This window comes from Podarcis melisellensis (assembly GCF_964234715.1).
Source record: "Podarcis melisellensis genome assembly, chromosome: 15".
NCBI lineage: Eukaryota > Metazoa > Chordata > Lepidosauria > Squamata > Lacertidae > Podarcis > Podarcis melisellensis.
The window spans coordinates 29,146,322-29,171,634 of record NC_138532.1 but is presented as its reverse complement, the minus strand read 5'-3'; the positions used below and the strand labels follow the sequence as shown (position 1 = coordinate 29,171,634).

Sequence of the window (25,313 nt, the reverse complement as noted above, 5' to 3'; positions counted from 1 at the left end):
GAAGCATTTGATTTATCTCCGAGGATTTTTTTGGGAAGCACTGGCGGCTGTGAAGAATGCCACATCGAACCCGGAAACTCGTCGAGCAACGAACGTCTAACATTCGCAGCTCTACGAGATCTCCGCTAACCAACCCGCGAGCATGCGCGGCTCCCTTTTCCGGCGCATGCGCGTTCAGAGCTTGGCGCCATGCGGGAACGCGGGCGGAAGAGTGGCTCCGCCGTGGGGCCCGGCTTGTACAGCGCGGCTGCCTCGGTCCTGGCCGGACTGGAGCGCCGGGAGGGTGCACTCAAGACCCTGGTCTACGGGAGCCGATTCCAGGCGAGTAGAAACAAATATTTGCATGCATTTGCATAAATTGGAGTGGCAAGCTTGGCGAAATTAGGAGCCTCTACAAAACGGGGCCAGGCAGATTTATGGCAGAGTCGGAGGCTGCTGCCGACTGCGATGGTGCAAATGGAATCGCCACCTACGGGGGCTGTCTATCTTGGGATGTCAGTAGCGAGTGGATGACGTCAGAGAAGGGGGCGTCACCCTCAGGCCCTGCATCAGATTGGCCACTGTGGGGAAGCAGCCTGATGAGGCAGGGGAATGGACCAACTTTGCTCTGGTCCAACAGGTGTATTTTATAGGAGGATATAAAGCCACTTTGTTATATCAAGCCAGGCCATTCCTGGAGTTAGAAGGGACCATAAGAGTCCCACAACCCTGAGATTAAGAATCCTATGCTCCACTAGCTCAGCTATCCAGGTGTTCATTGATGCACCTAACACAGTACTGTCTACTCTGCACTGGCAGCAGTGACTCCCCAAGGGTTTTCTGGCAGTCTTTTTAAATGCTCAGGTGAGTTGCACAGATACACAGCGGCTAGTTTTAAAAAAGGCAAATGGCACCTTGAATTAAAACAATAAAATAAGAAAAAGATGAGCTGCAGGCATTTTATAGTTTGAACTCATAGCCATTATAGAAAAAGAGAGGGATCAGCAGAAGCTGAAGCTTTGCTAAGCTGTTAGGGGGGGGGGGCACCTGAGACCTTCCAGATGTTGCTGGACTCCCAATTCCCATCAGCCCCTGCAGCCTGTGCATCCAGTGGCAAGGGATGATGGCAGCTCTAGTCCAACAACTACAGAAGGCGCCATGGGTTTCTGGGGGTAAAGTGCAGAGCCCAGCTGTCCATCAAATTATTATTTCAGGTGTGTGCAGGGGGGGTGTCTTTCCAAACTTAAAAATAGAATTCCCTGTCCCCCAGGGCTTGTTACCTAAATCAAGTGCTCAAAGTGCTCATAAAGGTAAAGGTAAAGGTACCCCTGCCCGTACGGGCCAGTCTTGACAGACTCTGGGGTTGTGCGCCCATCTCACTTAAGAGGCCAGGGGCCAGCGCTGTCCGGAGACACTTCCGGGTCATGTGGCCAGCGTGACATCGCTGCTCTGGTGAGCCAGAGCCGCACACGGAAACGCTGTTTACCTTCCCGCTGGTAAGCGGTCCCTATTTATCTACTTGCACCCGGAGGTGCTTTCGAACTGCTAGGTTGGCAGGCGCTGGGACCGAGCAGCGGGAGCGCACCCCGCCGCAGGGATTCGAACCGCTGACCTTTCGATCGGCAAGTCCTAGGCGCTGAGGCTTTAAACCACAGCGCCACCTGCGTCCCACCAAAGTGCTCATAGCAGCAAGTAAAGTAGCCCCACTCCCAAGTTGGCATCTTTCAAGTGTTTTGGACTGTGTTTTTCATCAGTACCAGCCAGCAGGGACTAAAGATGGCCATGGGGCTGATGGGAAGTGTAGTCCAAAGCACCTTGGAAGCAACAGCATTGGGGAGGTTGGAGTAAAGTGCCCACTTAGCTGTAAAACACTGATAGTCTTTGCTCTGTTAGCGACAATGATCCCTGCCTGCCCCTCTTCCAGAACCCACGGCTGCTCTGCGCCCTTGTTTCGGAGACCCTTCGCTATTCTCCTGTGCTGGATTCTATATTGGAGGCTGCTGGCTTGCTTCGTGCTGAGAAGAAGCTGCAGCCGCACCTGGCAAAGGTGAGTATGAGGGGCAGTTGCAGCCATAGCCCCTGGGCTCCCCCATGCCCAAAACAAGTGCCCCGTGCTGTCGCCCACTGGTGCCCCTCTCCTTCCTTTTCAGGTGTTGGTGTATGACTTGCTCTTTGGCAAGGGCCTGCGTGGTGGCGGGCATGGCAAGGTCCTGGTGCTGAAGCATCGTGCCCGTCTGCAGGCCGAACTTGCCCGCTTGAAAGTCCAAAAGAAAGTGAGCCGCAATGAAGATCTGCTGCCACCGATGGCGGCAGGAGGGGCTGGCCAAGGTAGGTGGCTGGACGTGAGGTGACTTGCCAATATCTAGGCTACTGCACTGGAAGAACCTATCTTAATATTTCATGGCTGCCAAAATGCATATTCTCCAGAATCTCCCCAAACATAATGCTGTTCTTGGGAGAAAATGCACAGGCTCTGACTAGGGCTGACTCCCAGGGAAAGGTGCTTTGAAGTGGGGCAGAGAGACAGGGAAGCAGGCGTTGAGAGTGAGCAGCTCTACAGCCTGGATAAGTGCATATCCTGGTGGTGCAAGATGAGACTCCTGGTTTATCAAGTTTTATTTACATAGGATAATTTTTAGACTGCAGAATCACTGCTGTCTCTACACCTCAAGACCGGCTACAGGGGCGGAAAGGGGTGGGAGTCTTCATAGTTGATGATGAAGGAAGACCAGCATCTCAGTTTGAGAACTCAGTATCCCAAGTTCCTTGTTTGTTTCCAGCCCCTCGAGTTCCGCGATACGTCCGAGTGAACACCTTAAAGACGTGTGTGAGTGACGTTGTTGACTACTTCAAGCGCCAGGGCTACTCTTACCTGGGTAAAGCAGCCAGGTGAGCTTGACATTCCTGCCCTCCTGCTCAGACCCTGCGTGATCTTGGGAGAGGCTGGTACTTTCAGGGTGTCCGCCTGCTAGCCAGCAATGGGCTCAAAACCGTGGCTAGATTTGCTTGCTGTTCCTACTCAGATCTCTTCCAGATAGTTGAAAGCCTTCCAATTGGAAGAGGGGGAAGAGCTTTTTCCATTATTGGGCAGATTCTTGCTGGCATGGATTCCCTGCCTTGGGAGGGCACAGCTAGCTAGCTCTGGGCTGTGTGGGTGTTGGGGACCTGGAATGAAGCTTAATTCCACATCCCATTGTATTTCCCTTCAGCCTGGAGGATGTGAGTTCCTTGTCCGGGAAGAAATTCCTGCTGGATCCCCACCTTCCCGAGCTGCTCATCTTTGCTCCACAGACAGACCTCCATGAGAACCAGCTGTATGCAGCTGGGCACATAATTCTTCAGGACAAGGTAAGGGTGGCGTTCTCCAGCTGTGGCACAGGAAAATGGGGGAGGGTCATTTTTGCTCCAGCAACCTCCTACCTGTTGCCCCTGGGAGTGCTGGGTTCCTGAAACAGACTTCTGCTTTCTTCTAACTGTGGCTTCAGGGTTCCTTCAGGACTTGTGTTTCCATGGACATTGGACTCTGCCTTATACCAAATCAGATCACAAAAATGTTGGTTGCTGACTCTGTTTTCACCACATTTGTGGGGCTTCTGAAATCTGGTGAATTCAATGCAGCGAATGCTCGTCTTTGAGACAGATGTGTCCTTTAAAAGACAAGAATGTAAATGTACCCTTACTGGCTTTTGTCTACAAAGGAGACACCAGCTTTTGGGTGCTGTTCGGTCTCCCTGCTTGTCTCCCTAGGTGTGGGTGGGAATAGGCTGCCAGGGCTAACATGTGCTTGTGGGGTGCTGAGAACCCCCTGTTGAGGCCAGGGACTGTTTGGAAGAGGCAGGTCTCAAGTTCCGCTTTGATTTGGCTCCTCTTGTAGGCCAGCTGCCTGCCTGCTTTCCTCTTGAACCCCCTGCCGGGGTCCCACATCATCGATGCTTGTGCTGCCCCCGGCAACAAAACCAGTCAGCTTGCTGCTATCCTGAAGAACAAGGGGTAAGTACAGGGAAGCCAAGTAGGTCCTCAGTGGTAAGAGGGATCTCTGGGGAGCCAGCTGGGGCAGTTGGCACTTGCGGGGAGAGATGCACCCTGTAGCCCTAAGGCTACACTGCCCCATCTCACTCTAGGCTTAGACCTTAGTGAGTTTCGAGAGAGGCAGTAAGTCCTGTGTGCCTGTGTCTCCTCTCCCCACCAACCTTCTAGCTCCCAGGGTTTGCCTTGCCTTTTATGGCCAATGGTGCCACTTAGAGGACCTGGAGCAGTAGAGAGAATAGGCTCTGCTTCATCCAGTTTGACAGGGGTGGGTCCTGCTGGCCATAGTGAGAGTTATGATTGGCTAAGCTCAGTCAGTGGGAGAGGGAGACTGGGCTGGGGTTTGCAGGGTGGGGGTGAGGAGTGTCAAATTCTCTGGAAGAGGACTCTGCCCTCCCTGACATGCTTGCTGTGTTTCTTCTGGGTTTCTCTCTCTTTCTGACTTTCTGGCTGTGAACACTCACGGCGCTTTTCATACTCTCAATGTACAGGCAGATCTTTGCCTTTGACCTGGATGCCAAGCGCCTGGCCACAATGAGCACCATGCTGGTGAGGGCGGGGGCCACCTGCTACCAGCTGGCACACCAAGACTTCTTAGCCACAGACCCTGCTGATCCCAAGTACAGCTCTGTGAGATACATCCTTCTGGATCCCTCGTGCAGCGGCTCAGGTGAGCAGGGGAAGGGTCTTGGAGAGCAGATATTCCCATCCTGTGGGACTCCAGCTTTGGTCTTGCACAACTGCAAGCAAATGGGCTCTGGGGTGTCAGGGTTTTGCGTGCTGAGAGATCAGTGAGGCAGTAACTGCTCTGGGGTGGTCCTAAGTGCCTGGCTACTCAGTCTTGGTACCACAGAGGTAGCCTCTGAGCCCCAGGCAATCATCTGCTGCCCCTCTTAAGCCAGGAAGAGAAATTGGTGGATGTTGGCCAGGGAATTATGGTGCATTTGCTTTTATTTATTTATTTTTAGTCTAGCTAAGGATACCTTTGGCCCTTCCTCTTCCCGATGGGGTGAGTGATGGTCTCTCCAGAGTTTGTGAAGCCCGGTGGAGTTGACCAGGGTTCACTTTATGAATTTATACCAAAGGCTTCCTATGGAAACTTCCATAATGGAGACTCTGGTGGGCTGAATAATCTCTGGACTCCTACGTTTTCTGCACTGTGAGCTCCAGCCCAACCCTATAGCAAAGGCTGCCTATTGTAGGGTAGGGCCTGTCCATTAGGTGTGCTCAGGACTGGGGGCCAGTTGCTATCAGGCAGATCCCAGCCTGGAAGCTGCACTCCAGCTACCACCAACCTAACCTGCAGAGCCCAACCCTGCAGCCTTGGAGCAGTTATAGCCTATAGCACTAGCTTAGGGAAGGCTGGATCCGCCTCATGTACCTTTGTTCCCAGGAATGGTCAGCCGGGTGCCAGTTGAGGAAGAGAATGCCAACCTCCCTGAGCGCCTGCAGGCACTGTCCAGGTTCCAGCGGAAGATGCTGGCTCATGCGCTGAAGTTCCCTGCTCTCCAGCGCCTGGTCTACTCCACCTGCTCAGTGCACCAGGAGGAGAATGAGGATGTGGTGCTGGATGTGCTGAAGCAATGGGAAAAGGAGTTCAGGTACCGGAGAGGAGGGGGTTGGGCAGAGGGTAATGGTGACTGCAGGGCTCAAAACACAGGCAGGTTTGACAGAGCTGGCTTGGGGGCCAAGGCGGTTCAGCCTTATGCCACCGTCCTGGAGGGCTTTACCTAATACATTTGGACATAGGAATGAGGATGCAAGGTCAATAAAGGAGAGGAGGCCAGAAGGGCCACCAGTTAGTTAGTTAATCATTCATACTCCCTTCACAGGTTAAAGCATTAAAACACAATACAGGCAACTCCCAATTTATGTGGGGGTTCATTCCAAGGCACTGCATGTTTAAGCAAAATTGTGTATATTTGAAACACCATTGAGAAAGCCTGCAATCACCCCTTTTTGTGACTTTTTGGGTCACTTCTGGTCGTGCACATGTTGGATGCGCCTGAAATGGTTGCTCCCTATATTAAAAACAAAACTTACCATAAAAATAAGGTGTGTCCTAAAAACACACACTTCGAGCGTCAAAACCCAGGATAGAGTTTAGCCTAGTGCCTCAGGAACTTGTACTTCTTCCATCCAGAATCATTTGGTGACTCCTGCTGCATCACTGTCCTCTCCGGACGCAGCCAAGCCCTGTACAACCTCCTGTATTTGTTACGAAGTTAAGGACAGGTGCCTCCCCAAGACTGAAAGTGGGTGGGGTGTTATCTGCTGCTTCCATTCCACTGCCAGTGGGAGGCCACAAGGGAGCTTGCCACTCAAAGGAGTCTTGCCTTTCCCCTTCTTGCAGGCTGGTGGAAGTCCTGCCTTCCTGGTCCCAGCGGGGCTTGGCCACTTGCGCCAAGGCAAAGTGCTTCCTGAGGGCTTCCCCAAAGGAAACACTGACAAACGGCTTCTTTGTGGCGGTCTTGGAGAGGCAGCTGGCGGGAGCCTCCGGGCCCAGGTGAGTGGGGCACTTGCTACTCTTTCTACTATGCTGGAGAAAGGACTGGAGGGGCATGATCCAGGCACAACACTCAAGAGGGGCCGCAGTGGGATTTTTGGCTTCAAACCTCCAAAGCTACCTGGAGCTTCCCCACACCCTCCTGCAAACGCTGTGTGGGCTGATCTTTTCTATATCACATAGGAAAATGAGGGTACCCTTGTTTAAAAACTGAAATTTTTTTTTGTGGGGAAACATAACACTAATCCAAAGTTTTTAGGATTCTAGTGTACAGACACAGCCCTCCCTGTTCTCCTGCTTTTATACTAAATTACATGCTCCTATTTAAGCAGCATGCAAAATAAGTCCATGTAGCCCAGCAGAAGGCGGCCAAACAGGCCTTTGCAGGTTGCTTTGATCAGCCATGCTGATTCTTCCAGTTGTGTGAAGCAGGGCATACACAGTCCTCCAGGCCTTTTTGATCCTCCGAAGGTCACACTCCACTCAGTCCTTCTGCTTGGCTGGAACTTGGTGACGCCTTTTGCTTACCCGGCTAGAGGTGGTGGGACTTGCAAGCCAGAGCCATGGAGCTTCAGGAAGAGGGAAGGCTTAGAGGAGCTGGGGATAGAGGGCTGCTTGTACCTTTGCTAACACCTGCCATTTTTGTGCCCCTAGCTCCCCACAAGAGTTCTCCCAGACTGTCAGTGAAGTAGGTGCAGACCCGCGCCTTCCTCTTAAGAAAAAGAGGAGGAAGAAGAAACCAGAGACTTAAGAAGCCTTGTAGGACTGACTTGTAAAGACAATCACAAGACAACACAGACTCTGCTATAGGAAGTTGGCACCAGAGAACTTTGCAGGCTCTGGAATAAAAGTTTGCACTTTTATTATTCTCCCCCCTTCTCCAATTTATTCCAGAGTGTTGTGAATCATGGCAGGATGTTGGTAGATGAAGATAGTGGACTGGCCATTATTGGGGTGGTGGGTGCTGTAACTTAAAAGGCACCCGCCCCGCGCTGTTTAATTCTACTCTGGGAAGGAGCTGTCTTGAAACTACTGGTCTTTGCCACTTCTGTCTGCCCAGAACATGCAGTCTGCAGGTACAGACCCAACGTCACTGAAACTAAGCAAGGTCAGTGGCCTATTACCTGCTTGGGAATGACATGTGTGTTGCCTTTGCTGGAGTATAAATAAGGAAATAATTTTGTGCTATGCAGATCCATCTGAAGTGGGCAGACCTCCATCATTCAGGAAAAGCCAGGGGTGAGTTGGCTGCTGCTGCCTTTGGGAAATACCTCCCGCTAAAACAGAAAGACACTCTCCATCTCAAGCAGTTTTGTTTTATTTTAAATCAACATAAGCAAGGAAAAGAAATTGCACATTCACGCTAAAACCCTCAACAGGAATGATCCAAGTCTTCATTGCGACGTTTTCTTTTTTTAAAAAAGTCAATCATTCTCCCCATCCTCACAGACGTCATCCCACTCACACAGTTGACGCTGGCACTCTGCACGCAATCAATGGAAAGGATGCAGCCTGGGGTGGCGGGGAGGGTCCCAAGCTGTTTCCCTTAGCAAGCTCAGGATGTGGTGGCTACCTGGCTGGGCAGAGACGTGACTGAGGTAAAGGGAGAGAGGCAGCCCGAGCTCAGGAAGCACCTGTTGTCTCCACCTTCACAGAATTGGGTTTCTTTTGGGGAGGGGGAGGGATACAAAGGGGGTTCTTAAAGACAGCACCATTCCCATAGCAAGGCACTGCTCTGCTTACTACCAGCATGCCAATGTCATTTATCCACAAGGCAGTGATCTGTGGAAGCCTCGTTCTTTTAGAAACCTCCCCCACCCCGCATCCAGGGGCTGGATGGAAGCTTTTGGCTACTGCCTCTCCAATAGCCCAGACAGAACACTCACCCCCCATGCCAGGCACCTTCTAAATGTGCAAGAGCTCTCAAGCATTACAGGACAGACAAAGCCACATCCACATTATAAAACAAGAACATGGAATGGGATGGGGGGGGGGGAAGGAGGCAGGCGAGGGGCTCCCAGCCTGAGACTGTTGCTGCCCAGCCACCTCCCGCTCCTCAGAGCTCCCCACCCCAGCTAATTTCCTAATGAACAGCTTTGCACTTTCACACACTTCTATGAACCAAGCTTGAAGGAATTCAAAGGCAATTTAGCTTAAATACAAAAATAAAGTTTCATTTTGTTAAAAAATGTTTAAATATTTTTTTCCCTTAAATTTAGAATTAGGCAGGCTCACGCACACACTCTCACACCGTTGTCTCCACTGTATGAAAAAAGCTGGCAGACACTGCACTTTCGCGCTTCAAGAGGGAGGTGGGGGGGGGGAGAGGAGCTGGGATGTTCTTTCCCAAAATGAAGGGAGCTCCTTAGAAGAGGAGGGGGTGCTCTTTTGCTTGCTGGAGCCTATTGCAAGCAGTGCTGTGTAGTAGGGCAGCCAGCGTTGTGCCATGGCAACCCTGGCAGACTGCAGAGCCCTCCCACATTAGAGCCTCTTCTCTCCCACCAAAATCCAGTGCAGGGAGTCAAAGGCGCTGGAGGTGTGCAGCCCTGCTAGGGAGGGCGGCCTTGCTTCACCTCCCTCTCCTCCTCCCAGATGACGCACACAGAGCCGCCCCCTGCTTAGCACTGCCAGCCTCCCAGTCTGAAAACTCCCGAGTGCTTGGCTCCACTCGGCACACGTAGCCACGCAGCAGCGATGCTGCTACCACCACCGTCCACACCCAATTCGGCGGGGTTCGTCTCCCTTGGAGACAAGACAGCCACCCCCCAAAAGAAATGTTTACAGCAAGTCCGGCATTACCAACATGCCGCCACACATACAATTAAATTCTTCCTCCAAACTCGATTCACAGAGCAATTGAGAAAAAAAAAGGGAAAGAAAGAACACATTCTGTGAGCAGAACAGACAGACGGATGATTGGGGGGGGGGGGGAGATGGAAGAGGGCAGGGGCTCAAGTGAAGCAGCAGCAGCAGCAAGGGGGTGAGGTGGGGAGCTACCTCTTCACTCCCACCCCAGCATCTCCCTGACTGCGGAGGGGGTCCCAGCCACGGAGGAACAGTGATTAGTGTTTCGGCGAAGGGCCCCCAGCACAGTGACTGCAACCATGGAGCCTCGGCAAGGTGGTTTTGCCAACTGCAAAGGGGCTCTGAAGGTGGTGTGGGCCACAGCATCATCGGAAAAGGACCCCAAGCCCTTGGTGTGTGGGGCCTCTGCCCTGGATCAGGAGAACCTTCTGCCACTTGACTCCAGGAAGAGGGGAGGGGGCTCCAGGTGGAAACTGGCACACCGCTGCTGCCCTCCTCCCGGCTCACTGCCCTCCCTTGGCAGCCAAAAAAGGGAGCAGGTTGAGGTAAGGCAAGAAGGTGGATGGGAGGGAGGAGGGATCCACAGGGGGCTGCTCACATGGGGAAAGGGAAAGTAGCCGATATGTACAAAATTTAATCCAGACTCAGTCATGGACTGTTCAAGTAAAAAGGGCTTGGTTTCTCCTGTCCCGTTTGAGGGGGTAAAAATTGCTCTGGGTAACTTCCTGCGGACGTCACAGACAACGTGGCCCCTAGGCCAGTCAGTCCTGCTGAGGGTGAGCTGTAGAAGCAGCAGCCTCCATTGGGCAGGTGCTGTGCCCAGGCCAGTCTAGGCCCAACAGCAGGTTGGCCGGGAGCTGGAGCCCAGCCAGGAAGTCTCTCTTGGCTACTTCTTTCGGGTGTGCTGCCTCCGGGCTTGTAGCCGCTGGCGGGAGCCAGTCTTGGATCCTGCCCCAATGGAGAAGGTGGGGGCTGGGGGTCCTGCAGGGAAAGACAGAGAAGCAACAAGAAGCACCCATATCAGTCTCGGCTACATAGACCGAAGTCAGAGGGCTCACAGCAACAGCCCCTTCTGCCACGCAGGGCCAGCTGGATGACGGGGAAATGTATGTTGGGGTATCCCACAGCCCCCCCATTCACCCAACCCCCTCAAGTTCATGGGAGCAAGGAAGCAGACAGAAATCCTGGCCCATAAAACTCTGCTCATCTTCCCAGACTCTTACCAAAAGGAGGTCCGGTACTTCCAAAGGTGGGGGTGATGGATGATCCAAAGGAAAGGGTGCTGCCCCCCACTGTGCCCGCTCCTGGTGCCGGCGAGCTCTGCCCAAATGTGGGTGGTGGAGCTCCTAGAAGACCAAAAGGTGGTGAAGTGAGAGGCCCACCAGAGTAGGGACATGTATCCAAGGGGAAACAAAGCCAAGATGCTAGTCTCTGCGCTTTACTGCATGGGACTGGGAGTAAAAGAGCCAGTCCTTCTCTGCCTTTGCCCTCCTATGCAAGGCCAGTTGGACAGAATGAGGCAGGTCAGTCTGGACCCGCCTGTCTCCCAGCCAAGGGAGAAACGTCCCCCTCCTCTCTCAACATGCCTCAGTCTGTCACTGACATGGAGGACTGAAGCTTCATGCTCCAAAGCCCAGCAGGAAGGCAGAGCGAGTCCAGCAAAGCATAAAAACCTCGGCATCTGTGAACACCCAGAGACTTTGCATGATTTATTCTGCTGTCAAAATCCAGGATTTGGGAAGATCTAAAACTTTAGGCTAGGAGTGGAGGAAAAGGGATGGAAATAAGGAGGAGGGAGGAGCATGGATGTAAGTCCTGGATCCAGGGGAGTGAGTGTACACAGAACATCCATGTGGCAGGGAAAGCGTTTCTCTCCTCCCTTCCCCTACGTTTAACAGATTGTGCCTGACACTGTCTCACAAATTCTCAGGCTTTGCAAAGAGAAGAGGGTGAAGAATGGTGACAGTGGGCAAATGCAGTCGTATTTACAAGCTGTTTTTTAAAGGCGGCCAACCCTGGAGAGAAAGGAGCTAGGGGCATGGCTGCAGCAGACCCACCCTGCCCTCCACCTCCCTTGCCCAGGACCCAGGTATGTGTGTCCATCCCAGGTTGGGGAACGACTCACCTCCAAAGGCTGGCTTGCTCTCTTGCGTGCCAGGGATGTTGAAAGCGAAACCAGAGCTCTGGCTCTGGGCCCCCAGAGGGTTTTGTGCCAAAGAAGATCCAAAGGGTGTTGCCGCTGCCGCTGCCCCTGCTGCCCCAATCTGTCCACTGCCAAAGCTAAAGCTCACGGGAGCCGCTCCGGGACCTGCAGTGCCAGCAGCAGCAGCAGCTGCACCCATGCCAAAGGCATTGACTGCTCCAGGGGCCTGGTTGGCTGCCCCAAAGCTGAAGGGAGTGGGAGCTGAGCTCCCAAACACCGGGCCTCCTGCACTGCTGTTGCTGCTTGTGGTCTGAGTGTTGGACCCAAAGCCCGACGTGGCGGAGGTCGTGGCCGTCCCAAAGGAGAAGACAGAGGTGGTGGCTCCAAACGCTGGCTGGGTGGTGCTTTTTGCGCCAAAGGATGGTAGGGGCCCAGTCCCACTGAAGGGTGTCTGTGAGGGGCTGCCAAAAGCTGGTTGGGCCGCTGGCTGGGAGAAGCTGAAATGAGATTCAAAGCTCACAGGCCCTGCAGATGGCTTGGTGGCTGCCTGCTGACTCTCGGCAACTGTTGTGTCCAAAGCCAGCTGGCTGGTGTCCGTTGGGTACGGAGGCGGTGGCTTGGAAGCCGTGCCAAAGCCCCCTGTGAATGCAGAGGCGCCGGACCCAAACATCAGGGGAGGCTGTGTTGTGGCCGAAGGGGCCGTTGTGGCGCTGCTGTTGCCGAAGAGGCTGAAGCCTGCCGTGGTGGTGGTGGTGTTGCTGGGAGCCGCCTCTGTGTTGCAGGAGGGTGCCTGGCTGAAGGCAGAGCTCACCAAGGGGCTGAGAGTGGGACCTGTCGGGGCAACCTGCTTGCCAAATTGGAAAAGGGGAGCAGTGCCGCTAGTGGATGGGGCCCCAAAGAGCGAGGGATGCTGGGACGATGCTGGTGCGGTGGCAGAGGTGCTGCTAGGTGCAGCTGTGGAGGCCGGCATGGTGGGCCCAAAGCCAAAGACTGCCTTGCTTGAGGAGACAGCTGTGGAGTTGGCTGTGGTGGAGAGCAGAGCTGCTGCAGTGGTGGTCACAGTGGCCTCCAGGGGAATGGGGAACCCAGGCGTGGCTGTGGTGGTGGAGCTGCTGGCGGGCAAGGTGGACACGGGCGCTGGCTGGAAGGTGAAAGGCGAGGCAGCTGCCACTGTTGCAGGAAGAGCTGAGGTGGCTGGTGGGGGCGGAGCCCCAAATACGGGCTTGAAAGTGCTGCTGGAAGTGACAGGAGGAGCAGCCAAGGAGGAGGGCAGAGTCCCAGTAGCTGGGGCAGGCCCAGTCGTGGTGGTGCTACTCATGGAGAAACCCAGCCCCTCGCTCTTCACTAGGCTGCCAAAGACGGGCTTGAACATGGGTGCTGCCTCAGGTGCAGGAGAGGCAGTCGTTGTTGTTGACACTGGGGCTGCAGGAGGGCTAGTAAGAATCCCAAAGAGGGTGCTGGGCTTCGGGGCAGAGGCAGGCCGTGCTGGAGTCTGGCCCAGCTCAGAAGAGGAGGCAGCCATTGGGCTGCAGGTGCTGCTGGCAGGCTGGGCAGCACTGGAGGAAGAAGACAGTGCTGTAGTAGCCAGGGGCGCTGGGACACCGAGTGACAACAGTGGGGCCTTGGTCACCTCAGGGGAGCTCATGGGCATGGAAGAGCCCAAATCCAGGGAAGGAGAAGGAGCTGACAGCGGAGGGGTCTCTGCAGCAGAGCCAGGACCTGGAATAGCAGGGGAGGAAGAGCATTGTCACTATACCAGAGAGGAAATGCTGCTCAACAGGGAAAGCTCATTAACAACGGTTCTCTGTTTTGCATCAGACAACCACTATTTTCTCTCAATGCCCACCCAGCCTCCTCCTTCATCAGATATCACAGTCTTCAGCTTGCCTTTAAGATGCAGTGTCAAATGTTAAATCCTGCAACTTGTATATTGTCCTTCAGCCACCCCAGCTGTGATTACATACAGGGAGGTTGAAGAGGGCAGAGACTTACGGTAACTTATCTGTCTTGACAGAAACTAACATCTGCACACGGCAAAGAAGCAAATTGTGGGGGAGGGAAGTCTGTGCCCTCAAGAAACCTGTCAGGAATTCCAGAATACTGTGCCAACCTCTCTCTCCCCACCTCCTCTGATGTAGTTAACTTTGTCCATTAATCCCTGGAAAGTGGCTTAGAGTAACCAGCTAATTTTGACCTGAGACTTAAGGTCATCCTGATCTTAACAAGACTGGACATTCCTCAAGGAAAACTCTTCATGAAGCTACAAGCAAGTCTATCGCACATAGGAGCGGGGATTCCACAGACCACGTTAAGAACAGCCACCTGCAGCTGAAACTCCCACCAGCTGTGGGCTAACACTGTTCAGCTTCCTCCAATCCCAACATTATACAGCACTGCTGGCTGTGGCTGATAGGAACTGCAGTCTCAGAAAGGGAAACATGCCTTATAGAGCACACACACGTAGAGCAGAGGCAGCCAAGTAGGCGCCCTCTCCCCACATGTGGTTGGACTACAGCTCCCATCATGCCTAGTGACTGGCTGTGGTTGGCTGAGGTAGGTGGTAGAAATCAACATCAGGCTGGCAACCCTGGAAGAGGTTCTCCTGCAAGAAGGCACACCAAATTAGAGAAGCTCCCAAGGTAGGAAATTCCGACTCCTTGAAAGGAAGTGTCACCCAAGCTATTTTTTGTGCCCCCTTGAGAAACTGCAATTGATCAGCTTTTAATGGTATGATGCCTTAAAGAAACCAGGTATCTTGGATGCTTTAGCCCCCAGGGTCATCAGGTCCCTCCACCATATAAAAACCCCTCTGGAATCTCCCTCCCTCACACTCCCCTTTCCAAACCAGCATGGCTAGGTTTCTGCAGCAGGAAGGCAGGATGCCCTTGGGAAGAGCTGCACCCTCAATCACATCATAGCCAAGCTACTATCATCCCCCAAGGCCTCCCCAAACCACTCACCAGCTTGCCCTGAGGAGCTCTGCCCATCTTGCATCTTCTTCAGGCTCTCCAGGAGGGGGTTGGTGCTGGCAGCTGTGACAGCCAGCGACACAGCGGTGGACTTGTTAGGTACTGTCCCGAAAGACAGGGTGCTGGGTGGTGAGGTCATCGGAACTGAGAGTCTGGGAGTGGAATCTGTTGGGGAGGACCAGAATTTAAGGAGCAGAGTGCTTAGGGCTTTAAAAAAATATATATTAAGCAGGATATAAATGCAGAATAAACCCAGGGGCACCCAAACACAACAACCTAGGAGGCAACCAAATGTACAAAGCCAATTGATAGACCTGCTATTCCTGAGAGCCACTAAAGGGACCTTCTTGAGGAGATCCAAAATTCCCTGTTTTCTGTTTTATTTTACTCTGCAAGCCCCTTATTCCAATGCCCTCCCCTCCCTAAACTTGAGTCAGTTCATACACAGAGGGGAGGGGGTGCTCCTACCAGTCTTGTCCTCCAGGACTCTGTTGAACCACTGCAGAGCAGCCTTCTTTTCTGCATCCAGGTCAGCAGAAGTGACAGAATAGCCCAGCTGAGGCGGAAGAGGCTGTGGAGAGAAGAGAAGGGGCATTGCTTGCTTCAGGTGAGCATGGCAGTCCAGTGGGCCCCCAGGGGAAGGAGGGAAAGCCCTCCAAGGGGCAGCAGAGGCAGCAGCCTGACACCAAGACAGTCTACCTGGCTCAGACTTGTTTACACCAGGGGCAGTCAAAGCGGTCAGCAACCTTTGACTCAGTCAAGGCAAAAGGCAGTGAGTCAAGAGCTTGGCACTCATTCTCTCTCACTCCAAGCTTGTCCTCAAGGCCAACTAAGTCCAGAAAAAGGAACAGAAGGAGCGTACCATGGTGAAATTATCTTCCCGCCGAGTGGAGAGCAACTGGATCTTCCGCTTGCGCTTGCCAGTGCTGCCTGATGAAGGTGGCGACACTGGTGAGCTGTGCCTGCTCCGCAGGGGCATCTCTGCTGCTGCAAGAAGAAGAGGCCAGAGTTGGTTTTATGCATGAGGCCCTGCCCAGCCAAAGGAGGCTTGGGATTCTGCAGCACTGGTGGCCTGTTTCTAAATACTGTCACTTTAAGCTTCTAATAAATCCCAGGTGGACATAATGTGAACATGGGAAGTGAGAGAAAAAACCTTCTAAAATGGGGTGGTTGAGATGTGTAGCATCCAGCCCTCCAGATGTTGCTGAACTACAACTCCCCTCACTCCTGACAGCCAGGCCAGGCTGAATGCCAGGGATAGCGGAAGCTCCAGGGAGATTTGGACTGCTACACGTTAAGATACACCCCCTGCCTCCGGCCATTTTAAAGTCTTCCCACCTAGCCTGTATTGAGATAAACATTCTGCCTGCCTGCCCGCCCGCTCCACTCACCAAGAGTTTTGCACTTGTTCATTTTTTGCTTTAAGATCATCACAACAGTATCAATGCCACATCAATTCTGGTTCCTGCTCCAAGTATGTCCACCTTTTTATTAGCAAAGCATCCCTGCCCCCCTCCACCTGCCTACTCACACTCATTCTTCTCTGCTGGCGCCTCCTTGTCTGTCCTCACAGGCGTGGAGTTGATGGACTGGTGAGACTCGTCATCCCTGGAGCAAAAGGAGATAGCCAGTGAGACCTGACTCTTGAGGACTCATTGCTCTCAAGACTCTGGCAGGTGAAGGGGTGTAGCTAAGGAAATGGATGCCCTTGCTATAAAAAGTACCTTGTGCTGCCCCCAAACACCCACATTAAGGAGTCAGCTTTCCCATTTCACAGAATCCTTCTACCCAAAGGAGGGACCTTGCCTATTCAAGACCTCTAATGCTTTCACTCAGAAACAGCACTCTTTTCCAGAGGGCGCATCAACATAGGAAAACTGTGGCAATGTGAAAGGAAAGGGAGGTGTTGCTCTGGATGGGAACCATGGGGAAGGGGGGAGTCCTTGAACCCCCCCCCCCCGGCTGGCCTCCTGGCCCTTCCCGGCCTTGGCCCCACACTGCCACAAGCAGGCAGGGAGAAGGTGCACTCACGTGAGGCTGGCGTTGGGGTATCTTGCTTTTTTGTTCGGCCTCTCAGGTGTCTGAGAACGAGAGGATGCTGGGCTGGAGAGAGGAGAGGTGCTTGGGCCGCTCCTCTTCCACACCTGGAGGAGGGAATCAAAGAGGACAGCAGAAGCAGAGTGAGATGGCAGCATCACACATCTCTTAGCTGGAGCTCTAGTGAAACCACTTAGCACAGCCTCAGCCAACCTGAGGCCCTTCAGATGTTGCTTGGCTACAGTGCCCATCAGATCCAGCCAGCAGATTTAATCCAAGAATGGAGAACCTATTATGGCAGCATTTGAGGCATTGTTGACTGGAACCCCCATCACCCTGACCATTAGTCGTCCTGCCTGGATGGGCTGCTGCAGTCTAACAGCATCTGGAGGGCACCACAGATGCCCCGTCTTAACAGATATAAAATGAACGAAATCCTGGAACACGGCAGAAGTCACAACAAGATCAGAGTAATGCAATTACTAAATCTTGCCTTCTATATTAGCCAACAGATGAAGTAACATACTTTCTAAGCATGTTCACACCCTGCTGTTCTCTCATATAATTCAAGATGAAAGTGCTTTCATGGGGGCTTCCAATTCAAGCACTGACCAAACCCAGAGAATTAGAAGATAAAATAAGATGAAGTACGATGATGCAATGAATCAGGACACGGAGCAACAATGTTCCTAGGAGATGAAAATATTTTTGGAATTCTGAGAGGCCTTTCATGTTCCATGTCCTAAAGGCATTTCATTTCAGGGATAACTTTCAAAGATTAACTAAAGCTACATGCTGTCAGCTGGGCCTTCTACAAGTGGGAACTCTCAGGGGCATCTCAGTTGTCCAGTGTGGCTTTGCCATCCCCATGTTCAATTTTACCTAGAACTAGGGCAGCCTTCTGCAAACTGGGCTCCAGATGTTTTGGACTATGACTCATCAGTTGCAGTCAACACGCCATGAATTATACCAGTTGAAAATGGTTAATCTCTAACAATGGGGGGGGGGGGGAACCTAAGCATGACTTCTCAGGTATAAACTTTTGGTTTTTTAAATATGAGAAAAACAATTTAAACATTTCTGTTGAAGTTGAGACTTAAGATGATGAAGACCATTGAAAAATAAGTACTGTAACACTGGATTTAGAACTACTGATTTTCTTATTAATTTACACAAAGGGATTGCCGCTCAGTTAATATATTATGACTTGTGATGCTAAATATCTCCAGCCTCCCTGACCATGGGGAAAAGAAGCCAAGGGACCGGCACGTACCTGTGAGAGGCCCCGGGTGGAACTGTAGGAGCTGGCGATGGCATTGCGGATGGAGCTAGGGATCCCCCCTACAGGCAGGCTGTTGATGGAGCTGAGGGAGGAGGTACGAGACCTCTTGGAGGAGCCTTCTTCCAGGCAGTGGGACAGGAGGAGACAGCGCTTCAGGGAGCCAGGCCTAGGGGCAAGAGGCAGAGATGGCAATAGCACGGTGAGCTACCTTCGACAGGGCTCTCCTTCTGTCAAAGCCTTGCTGGGAAGACGGCCTTTTACAGAAATCACCCCACAATTCATATCCAGAAGAGCATGGAGAGATTTGCCAAACTTCGAGCTTCTCTCCACGCATATGAACAATGGCCTCAATCTGGCTCTCCTAGCATAACCATGCATTTCAGCATTTCAGTGCCAAAGGACACATGATGAAGCAGATCCAATTGTGGTTTCTCTCTTTTTAAAAATACTTCAATGCAGGTGAGGGGAAGGGAGAGGATAGAGGTCAGGCCTCTGAATTTGATTGGTGTAACGAGTACTGCTCCCCTACACTCCACTGTTATTTGTCAATGCCATTAGGAGGAAGCCTTTTTCCAGGCATAACTCTCAGTACTTACTTGGGGACCAAAGATGCTGGGGCGCCGTTGGCCACCAAGGGCTCAAAGGCAGACTGTCCACTCCCACTGCTATCATGGCGCCTGGAAGGGGGGAGAGAAAAGGGAAAACAAGGTCTTCAGAAAACGTAAGAGCTTAGCTGTCACAAGCATGGATCCAGCTCATTACGATACTGAGCAAGGCCAACTCAGCTCTCAGCCTGGCAAGGCAAGGGATGGCATAGTGGTGGATGCCAACAAGCTTGGAAGACCCCCGTTTAAATCTTGGTGCAACTTAGCAGGTGATGCAAGGGGCTGGTGGTTTACCATTTAATTCATTTTTTGAAGGAGGCTATTCAGAAATTAGTCAAATGGTTTTGAGAGGGGGGGTCTTGCTCTTCAGCTAATTGAAACTGAAGTCCATCTCAGCAGCCTCTCACTCTCACCCCCACAAAGCCACATTGCAACAGTGCCATGGTCCAGTTTGGAAGCAAAGCAAAGCCAAACCGTAACTGAGCATGAGGCTGAGAATGTGTGGGTGTAGAGTGAGAATCATGATTGCCACACTCCTCCTCCTGGTTGTGCAACCTGTATGACATATCAATACGGGCATGGGATTTGTCTCCCCCATGCAACCACAAGCCCAGTTGGAGGTCCAGGGAGGAGGAAAAGCACCTGCAAGCACCTGAATACACAAGCACTTGTGCACAGGTCCCTTAAACAACCGTGTAGTTCACTCACTTAAGAGACTTGGGGGATATAGAGAGTTCCAACAACATGTAGGAACCTGAGGCTCACTATGTCATCAAGAACCCACTCCAGCCTTGATAGGGGCAAAGTACAACTTGGGTTGTTTCTGCCTTTTCTCAGTGATTAAGCACCAGTGGTTCTGAGGCCGACATCTTCAGTCCCAGGATCTCAGCCCCTTTGTGCCCTAACGGATGCTGCTGGCAACCAGACAGGTCACTGCTGGCTGTTACCTCCTCTTGCTCTCCTGGCCACCTGGGACATTCCGGTCCTCCTCTCCCTCCTCCTCCTCCTCCTCCACGGCCCTCTTTCGGCTCTCCCTGAGAGCGCTCAAGACCGTCTCTTTGGCGCATGGGTCCAGGGTACTGTTGGGCGTTGCAGAGAAAGCCACGGGGGAAGCCAGCTGCTCCAACCTGTTAATAGGAAGAAACAGTAGTCATAAGGAATTGGAACTCTCCCGCATCCCAACAATATGCTCTCCCTCAGGAGGCAAGGTGTCCCCACCCGCCTGAATCCAGTGAGATCTTGTTGGCAAGAGTTATGACTGCAAGGAGTCTCTCTCCACATCAGCCTGAGGGCTTGCTCATGACCTCACAAAGCTCTTCTAGGGCAGCAAGCTGATGCTGATTAAGAAGTCATTCTAGGGCCATCAGCTGAAGAGGAGGAAGAGAGGGTTGGCCGCTCACACCAACCAATCACACCAGCCTAATGAGGCAACAGGGCCAAGTGAGATTTAGGCTGTGTATACACCCCAATTTTACAAAATCAAAACCCACCAGAAGGGATTTTCCCAATTTCTCCTAGCTCTACCCAGTCATTTTAAACATTTATTGGAATTGTGTTTTAGTCTGGGGTTTTTAAAAAGTGTTTGGGCTTTTTGTTTTGTCTTGTTGCATTTTGTTATGCTTACTGTTTGTTGCTTTTGTTAATCTTTTGATTATTAAAAAATAAAAAATAAACCCATGAAGGAATTGCTTGGCTTGGGACAGATCCTAGCCAGAGACTTACAGTGGGGAACGGCAGAGGCTGCTGTCTGGTCGAGCAATCTTCACTGTCACAGGGCTCCGGGCCAGGCTGGAGTTGTGGACAGACAGCCTGTTTTTACGCCGATATCCATCCCAGCAGATTGAGGGCAGGGTCCCCAGAGAGGTGTACTGGGCCTGTTGGATGGGGTAGCGCCGCCGAGGGGACAGCATAAAATGAGGTGATGCAGAGAGGTGGTCCCTGAAGAGAGAAAAGAACACAGGTTAGTCAAGACAGAGGGGAAGAAGATGCTCAAAGAACGGCTGGCCTTTCCTCAAAAAGTACCAGCTGGAACAGGAAACCCTCAAACTGAACAGGCAAGTTCTCTTCTTGGCAACTACAAGGGGTTTCTTTTCACAACCATGATCCACTTTGTAAGAAGAACCTGGGGGAAACTACACATGTTCAAAACCTGAGCAATGATGGTGCTCTGAGTGTCGATAACCTCAGCCACAAATAGCAAGACACATGATCCATCAGTTTATACTGCCGGTTGCTTTACTGCCCTGGCAAAATACTTGGCAGACACTGTCCTCACTACACCAACCTGAACACTAGTGCAGCAGTGGCTGGATTCAAGTGTGGAAGGCTTCTGTTATTCATCTGAAAGATATACATCAAACAATCTCCATCAAATTGTTAAAATCACTGCTGAGCTGTTAAGATCACCTAACCTAACAAACACACATGGAGGTTGTGAAGCTCAGATACATCACATCAAATGCATGGCATTCTACTGAACACCCACATGAGCTCGTGGAAGGAGAGAGGGGTTCCTCTAACAGTTTAAAGTTGGCTGATTCATCTTCAAAGAAATGAGGGGCCGAAATGGGCTCCCCACCTACTTCATAAGGAAAAGTCCTGCCCCAGCAGCCTCTCAAGACAGAAGAGGGATATGCTGGAATGCTTTCCTCAATTCCTTAATGCAAGGCAAGCACATCAACATTCAGGTCTTCTATGACTTCAGGGATGCCTTTATGTAAGGCAATTTCCTGCAGAAAACAAAAAGGTATTTCTCTCTTCACAGCACACATTTCCTGGACTTGCCATCTCTGAACTCATCACAATGCAGAAAGTTTTGGACAAGCCACTTCCACACAAGGGACTGGAATGAAGATGCTGAGAATCCAATCCTCTGTGAGGAAACAAGCAGATCACACTGCAGCTACAAGAACCACCACACCCTGCATCCTGATGCCTCTCACATTAGCCATCCTGGTCCTCTGGGAAGCCCCCAAGCAGGGGGGAAGGGGCAGCAACCCTTCCCAGCATCTGATTCAGAGGGAAGCTGCCCCTGAAGATGTCTGAAGGTTCCATTCAGCCATCAACAACCCTCCTCCTCCTCTGAACATGCCATCTAAGCCAGGGGCCAACACTACAGCTTGCAGTAAGCAAGCCCCATGGATTAATCCTGCCTATAGGAAGAAGCATTTTCTTGTCTACTGACAATCAAAGTAATCAGCCACCTAAGGTTCCAGTCTTATGGTGGAAGGAAGTCTCCATATAATCTCACCATTTCCTATATGCCATGTGTAATTTGATAAACATCTATCTAGTCCCTACCTTAGTAGTGTTATTTGCTGCTAAACAAAAAAGCCTCCAATACATTAGCCTTTTAGAACACAAGAAGCTGTCTACATAGAGCTTGGACCAAACTGGTCCACCTAGCTTAGTACTGTCTGTATTGATTGGCAGAGGCTCTCCAGGGTCTTCAGCAGGGGACACTCTCAGCCCTTCCTGGAGATTCTGTCTAGGACTCTGTCCTACCACTGGGACACAGCCCTACCCTTCACAAAAAAGCTACTGCCAGCAAAAGGACACACGCCTGAGTTGGGTCTTTTTCTTTATTGTTTAGACCATTTACACACCTACCTATTCTGGCTGAAACCAACATCACTCAAAGTGTCTAACCTGCCCTTTTAAAAATATGATGGTAAAGCTGATAAAGAACAAACAGAATCTCTCTCAACACAGTCTGGCAGCAAGCACAACTGTTGATCCCAAACTGGCACATTCAGCCTTGAGAAAAAAGCCTGGCTGGTCTCTAGGCAGTGATGGGGCTCCCTCAGGACATTCAGCACCCACTGCTTTCAACTAAAGCACCTGGATTAGCACCACACAGCAGGGTGATTAAATGTTCCAAGGCTTTGAATGAAAGTGAAACAGGAGGGAGGGGAAAGGAAACCTGAGCTTTTCTGTGTTGGAAGCCCCAAGAGGAACTTGACAGGAGCTTTAGAAGAAGAGCAGCAATAGATGGGGAACTTGGAAGGATAAAGAAGTCCAGGATCTGATACTAAGATAATTTAATGAGAAGGGAGTAAAAAGACAAAAGCTGAATGACACTCCAGTGCACTGTCAAATGAAAAGCCTGGCCAGGCAAGTTATTGTGACTAATTGCAACCAGGGCCAAGAGTGGGAAATGATGCAGAGCAGAAAGAGCAACCGGAAGTGGGAGGAATGCAGTGGGGTGGGCAGCAGAGGTTGCAGCCCACATGCTCCTCCAGGCCACGCTGGGGGAAAGGTCTTGCCTGAAACCAAGTGTCCTGATCTGCCCTAAGCTCCCTTGGTCCCCTACAAGACCTTTACCAAGGGCCCCCCAGAGACCCCTCTAGCAAAATCACTCTCTTCTTCCAAAGTTATCCTGGAACCATCATAACTACAGAAGCTGCCTCAAGACAAAAGGCTAAACCCTGGGGAACAGAAACTGCACTTTTAGGTAGGAGCTCAACAGCAGGCAGGAGGAGTGCCTTGCCCCACATGCAAGTGAGAGGGGTGTGTGTTGGAGAAGGAAGGAAGGCTGGGTTCAAGGTGTGGGAGGCGAACATGTGGATGGTTGAGGAAGCTTTATTTTGCACATCCACGTGCCCAAAGATGAAGAAGGAGCTCCCTAGACAAGCTGAAGACAACCAGTGGAGCAGGAAGAATAATGGACAGGGTCAGCTTCTCTTTGGTTTGCTTTCCCATCTCCAATAAATGGGCATGTGCTCTGCTGGAGGCCCTGCACAAGCAGCAGGCGTCTTTCCTCACCACAACCCACAACCCCGCATGTACAGAGTGCAAAAGAGCGCTCCTCTCTTCCCCCGAGCATGGGTGGAAGTTGTGGAGAGAGGAGTGTGACAAGCTTCTGCCCCCTAAACGTGTGCAGAAGGGCGCTCCTTTCTTCCGAGCGTTCTTGGGTGGGGGGCGTGGAGAGAGGACTACCCGTCGCCCTCTTCTTACCCGCAGCTCCCTCTTTGATGCTGCTGTTGCAACTGCCGCCGCTTCCTTTCGGGCAGGACCGGGGCCGGCGAGGCGTAGCAGCATCCGCCCCCCATGGCAGGGCCCCCGTTGGCCAAGGCGGGGGAGAAGGCGCGGTGAGGCAGCGACGGCGGCCCCTTCATCTCCTTCCCGAAGCCGGCGCCTCCCGCTGAGGACGAGGCGGCCGCCCAGGCTCCCCCGGCCGCCGCCGCCACGGCCAGCGAGAGCGCCGCCCCGGACAGGCCCAGCAGCAGCACCAGCAACGACAGCGACGCCGCGGCCGCTGCCGCCGCAGCCGCGGGGAAGGCCCAAGCCCGGCCGCCCTCAGACGACCCTCCGCCTCGCCGCCGGCCCCGCTGCTGCTGGTCTCGCTCGCGAGGATTCCGCCGCCGCGACGGAGGCCACCAGCCCCAGCCGGGCCCCGACGCGCCGCCGCCCCGAGACATCGAGGCCCCGACGCGCCGCAGCCGCCACGGCCGCCTCAGCCACTCGCGCTCTTCCCTTTCCCGTGCCCGGCATGCACCGCGCGCCCGCGCGCGCCCGAGGAGCAAGGGGGCGTGGTTGGTCCGTGGAGCTCGTCGGCGCGGGGGAGGGGGAGGGAGGGAATGGGCGTGGCCTGGAGAAAACAAGAGGCCTCTTTCTGCGAGGCGGAGGGGAGGGAAGAAAGGCGGGAAGGAAGGAAAGTGGGGCGGGGCACCTGAAGCGCTGAGGTGAATCTCAGTCGCTCTCTCTCTCTCGGTCTCCCCAGCCTGGGTTGACCCCTGGGCAGGCGGGGATTCAAAATGGTTTCCCTCCCTCGGAAGTGTCCCCGAATTGGCCGTGAGGAGAAGAGGGGCTCGGCTAACAGGTCATAGAAAATGTCTGGCCACAGAAGGAGCTGAGGAGATGTTCAACAGTGGTTACAGTCACAAAAAGGGGGAAACAAAAACCACGAATTACGCGAATAAATAAGAATAAAGTAGAAACAGTAATATGAATAAATTAATAACATGTATCAGTAAGAAAAACAACGCACACGGGGGCAACAATCCCCTCACGGAGGTAGACTGCGGTGGCGCTTGGAGGTTCTGGGGCTGCAGCCAAGCAAGTCCTCCCAGTGGGCTGCCGGTTGGAATAAATTCACCAATGATTATGTTATTCATTTCAGTGGGTCCACTCGGAGTAGGACTAAGTAAGTTAAAATCCTCTGATCAGCTGCCCTGGGTTAAGATCCAAGGAGGGGAAAGGGGAAAGGCAGTGCTGGTAGACTCATCACCTATCCTGCACCTCAGCCATGAGTAGCCAACATGGCGCTTTTAGCATGTTGCTACAAGACTCCCAACCGCCATCAGCCCTAGCCAACATTGCCAATGTCAAAGGTTGATGGGAGCAGGAGTCCAGCAACACCTGAGCTCCCCACATGCGTTCTCCACCTCTGGTTAGAGCAGCCTACTCTGATGTGGCCCAGTAACCATGTATATTGGATTGCAGCCTTAAACCAGTTTAAGGTTTATCCTTCCTCTTCAGGAAAAACTAGTTCTGTGAAGGGGAGCTCTCCAGACGCAGCAAAACACAGCTTGAAAATAAATAGATCTATTTTTTTACCCTTTTAAAATAAGAGGGTTAAATGTGGGTGTACTTCTTTGGCTGTATGTAAACCATCACCACCCTCTGGCATGGCACCCATTATCAACCATCACCTGGGTGCAACCATCCAATGAGGCTAGATGGGAAGCAGAGATGCTGCACCGGTTCAAGCTGACCAACAACTCTCAGCTCCTTTTCTTCCACAGTGGTTTCCATCACACTTGGTGCTAATGAGAACTCTGTCGCCAATAGGAATTAGTGCCAGTTTCCTGTTTTCCCCCTGCTTTTTCCTTTAAGGTCTTTTAGATTATGACTTGTAGCATGAGGCTTGTATTATTAGTTATCTTTTTATGTCACTTTAGGAAGCTATCTCCTATCAAGTCAGGGCATAGATCCATCAACCTTAGTATTCGCTGAGTGG

At 52.3% G+C, this 25,313-nt stretch overlaps 2 protein-coding genes across 2 annotated transcripts; one reads left to right on the top strand and one right to left on the bottom strand.

The window, feature by feature from the left end:
- The first annotated feature begins 163 nt into the window (after positions 1–163).
- On the top strand, positions 164–8,700 carry NSUN5 (NOP2/Sun RNA methyltransferase 5). The gene is made up of 10 exons (XM_081889646.1): positions 164–321; positions 1,904–2,026; positions 2,130–2,307; positions 2,760–2,868; positions 3,189–3,327; positions 3,854–3,969; positions 4,497–4,675; positions 5,399–5,606; positions 6,359–6,511; positions 7,166–8,700. Exons 1-10 carry the CDS (start codon positions 190–192, stop codon positions 7,260–7,262), a joined length of 1,434 nt encoding a protein of 477 aa, XP_081745772.1. The 5' UTR covers positions 164–189; the 3' UTR covers positions 7,263–8,700.
- Positions 7,814–23,787, bottom strand: LOC309357479 (nuclear envelope pore membrane protein POM 121-like). Its single transcript, XM_081889645.1, has 13 exons — positions 23,309–23,787; positions 20,075–20,290; positions 19,300–19,479; positions 18,344–18,424; positions 17,739–17,913; positions 16,460–16,572; positions 15,960–16,036; positions 15,291–15,415; positions 14,897–14,999; positions 14,420–14,593; positions 11,442–13,178; positions 10,540–10,662; positions 7,814–10,297 (listed from the first exon to the last, which is right to left on the bottom strand). The coding sequence occupies exons 1-13, from the start codon at positions 23,770–23,772 to the stop codon at positions 10,203–10,205; spliced, it is 3,663 nt and encodes a 1,220-aa protein (XP_081745771.1). The 5' UTR covers positions 23,773–23,787; the 3' UTR covers positions 7,814–10,202.
- Positions 23,788–25,313: the final 1,526 nt, after the last annotated feature.

Excerpts from the sequence above, each read along its gene's own strand:
- NSUN5 (XM_081889646.1), top strand. The coding sequence starts at position 190 with ATGCGGGAACGCGGGCGGAAGAGTGGCTCCGCCGTGGGGCCCGGCTTG. Across the intron at positions 2,308-2,759 it reads GGCAGGAGGGGCTGGCCAAG|CCCCTCGAGTTCCGCGATAC; the intron begins GTAGGTGGCTGG and ends GTTTGTTTCCAG. Across the intron at positions 3,328-3,853 it reads ACATAATTCTTCAGGACAAG|GCCAGCTGCCTGCCTGCTTT; the intron begins GTAAGGGTGGCG and ends CTCCTCTTGTAG.
- LOC309357479 (XM_081889645.1), bottom strand. The coding sequence starts at position 23,772 with ATGTCTCGGGGCGGCGGCGCGTCGGGGCCCGGCTGGGGCTGGTGGCCT. Across the intron at positions 15,000-15,290 it reads GGGAAGATAATTTCACCATG|CCTCTTCCGCCTCAGCTGGG; the intron begins GTACGCTCCTTC and ends TTCTCTCCACAG. Across the intron at positions 13,179-14,419 it reads GAGCTCCTCAGGGCAAGCTG|GTCCTGGCTCTGCTGCAGAG; the intron begins GTGAGTGGTTTG and ends CTGCTATTCCAG.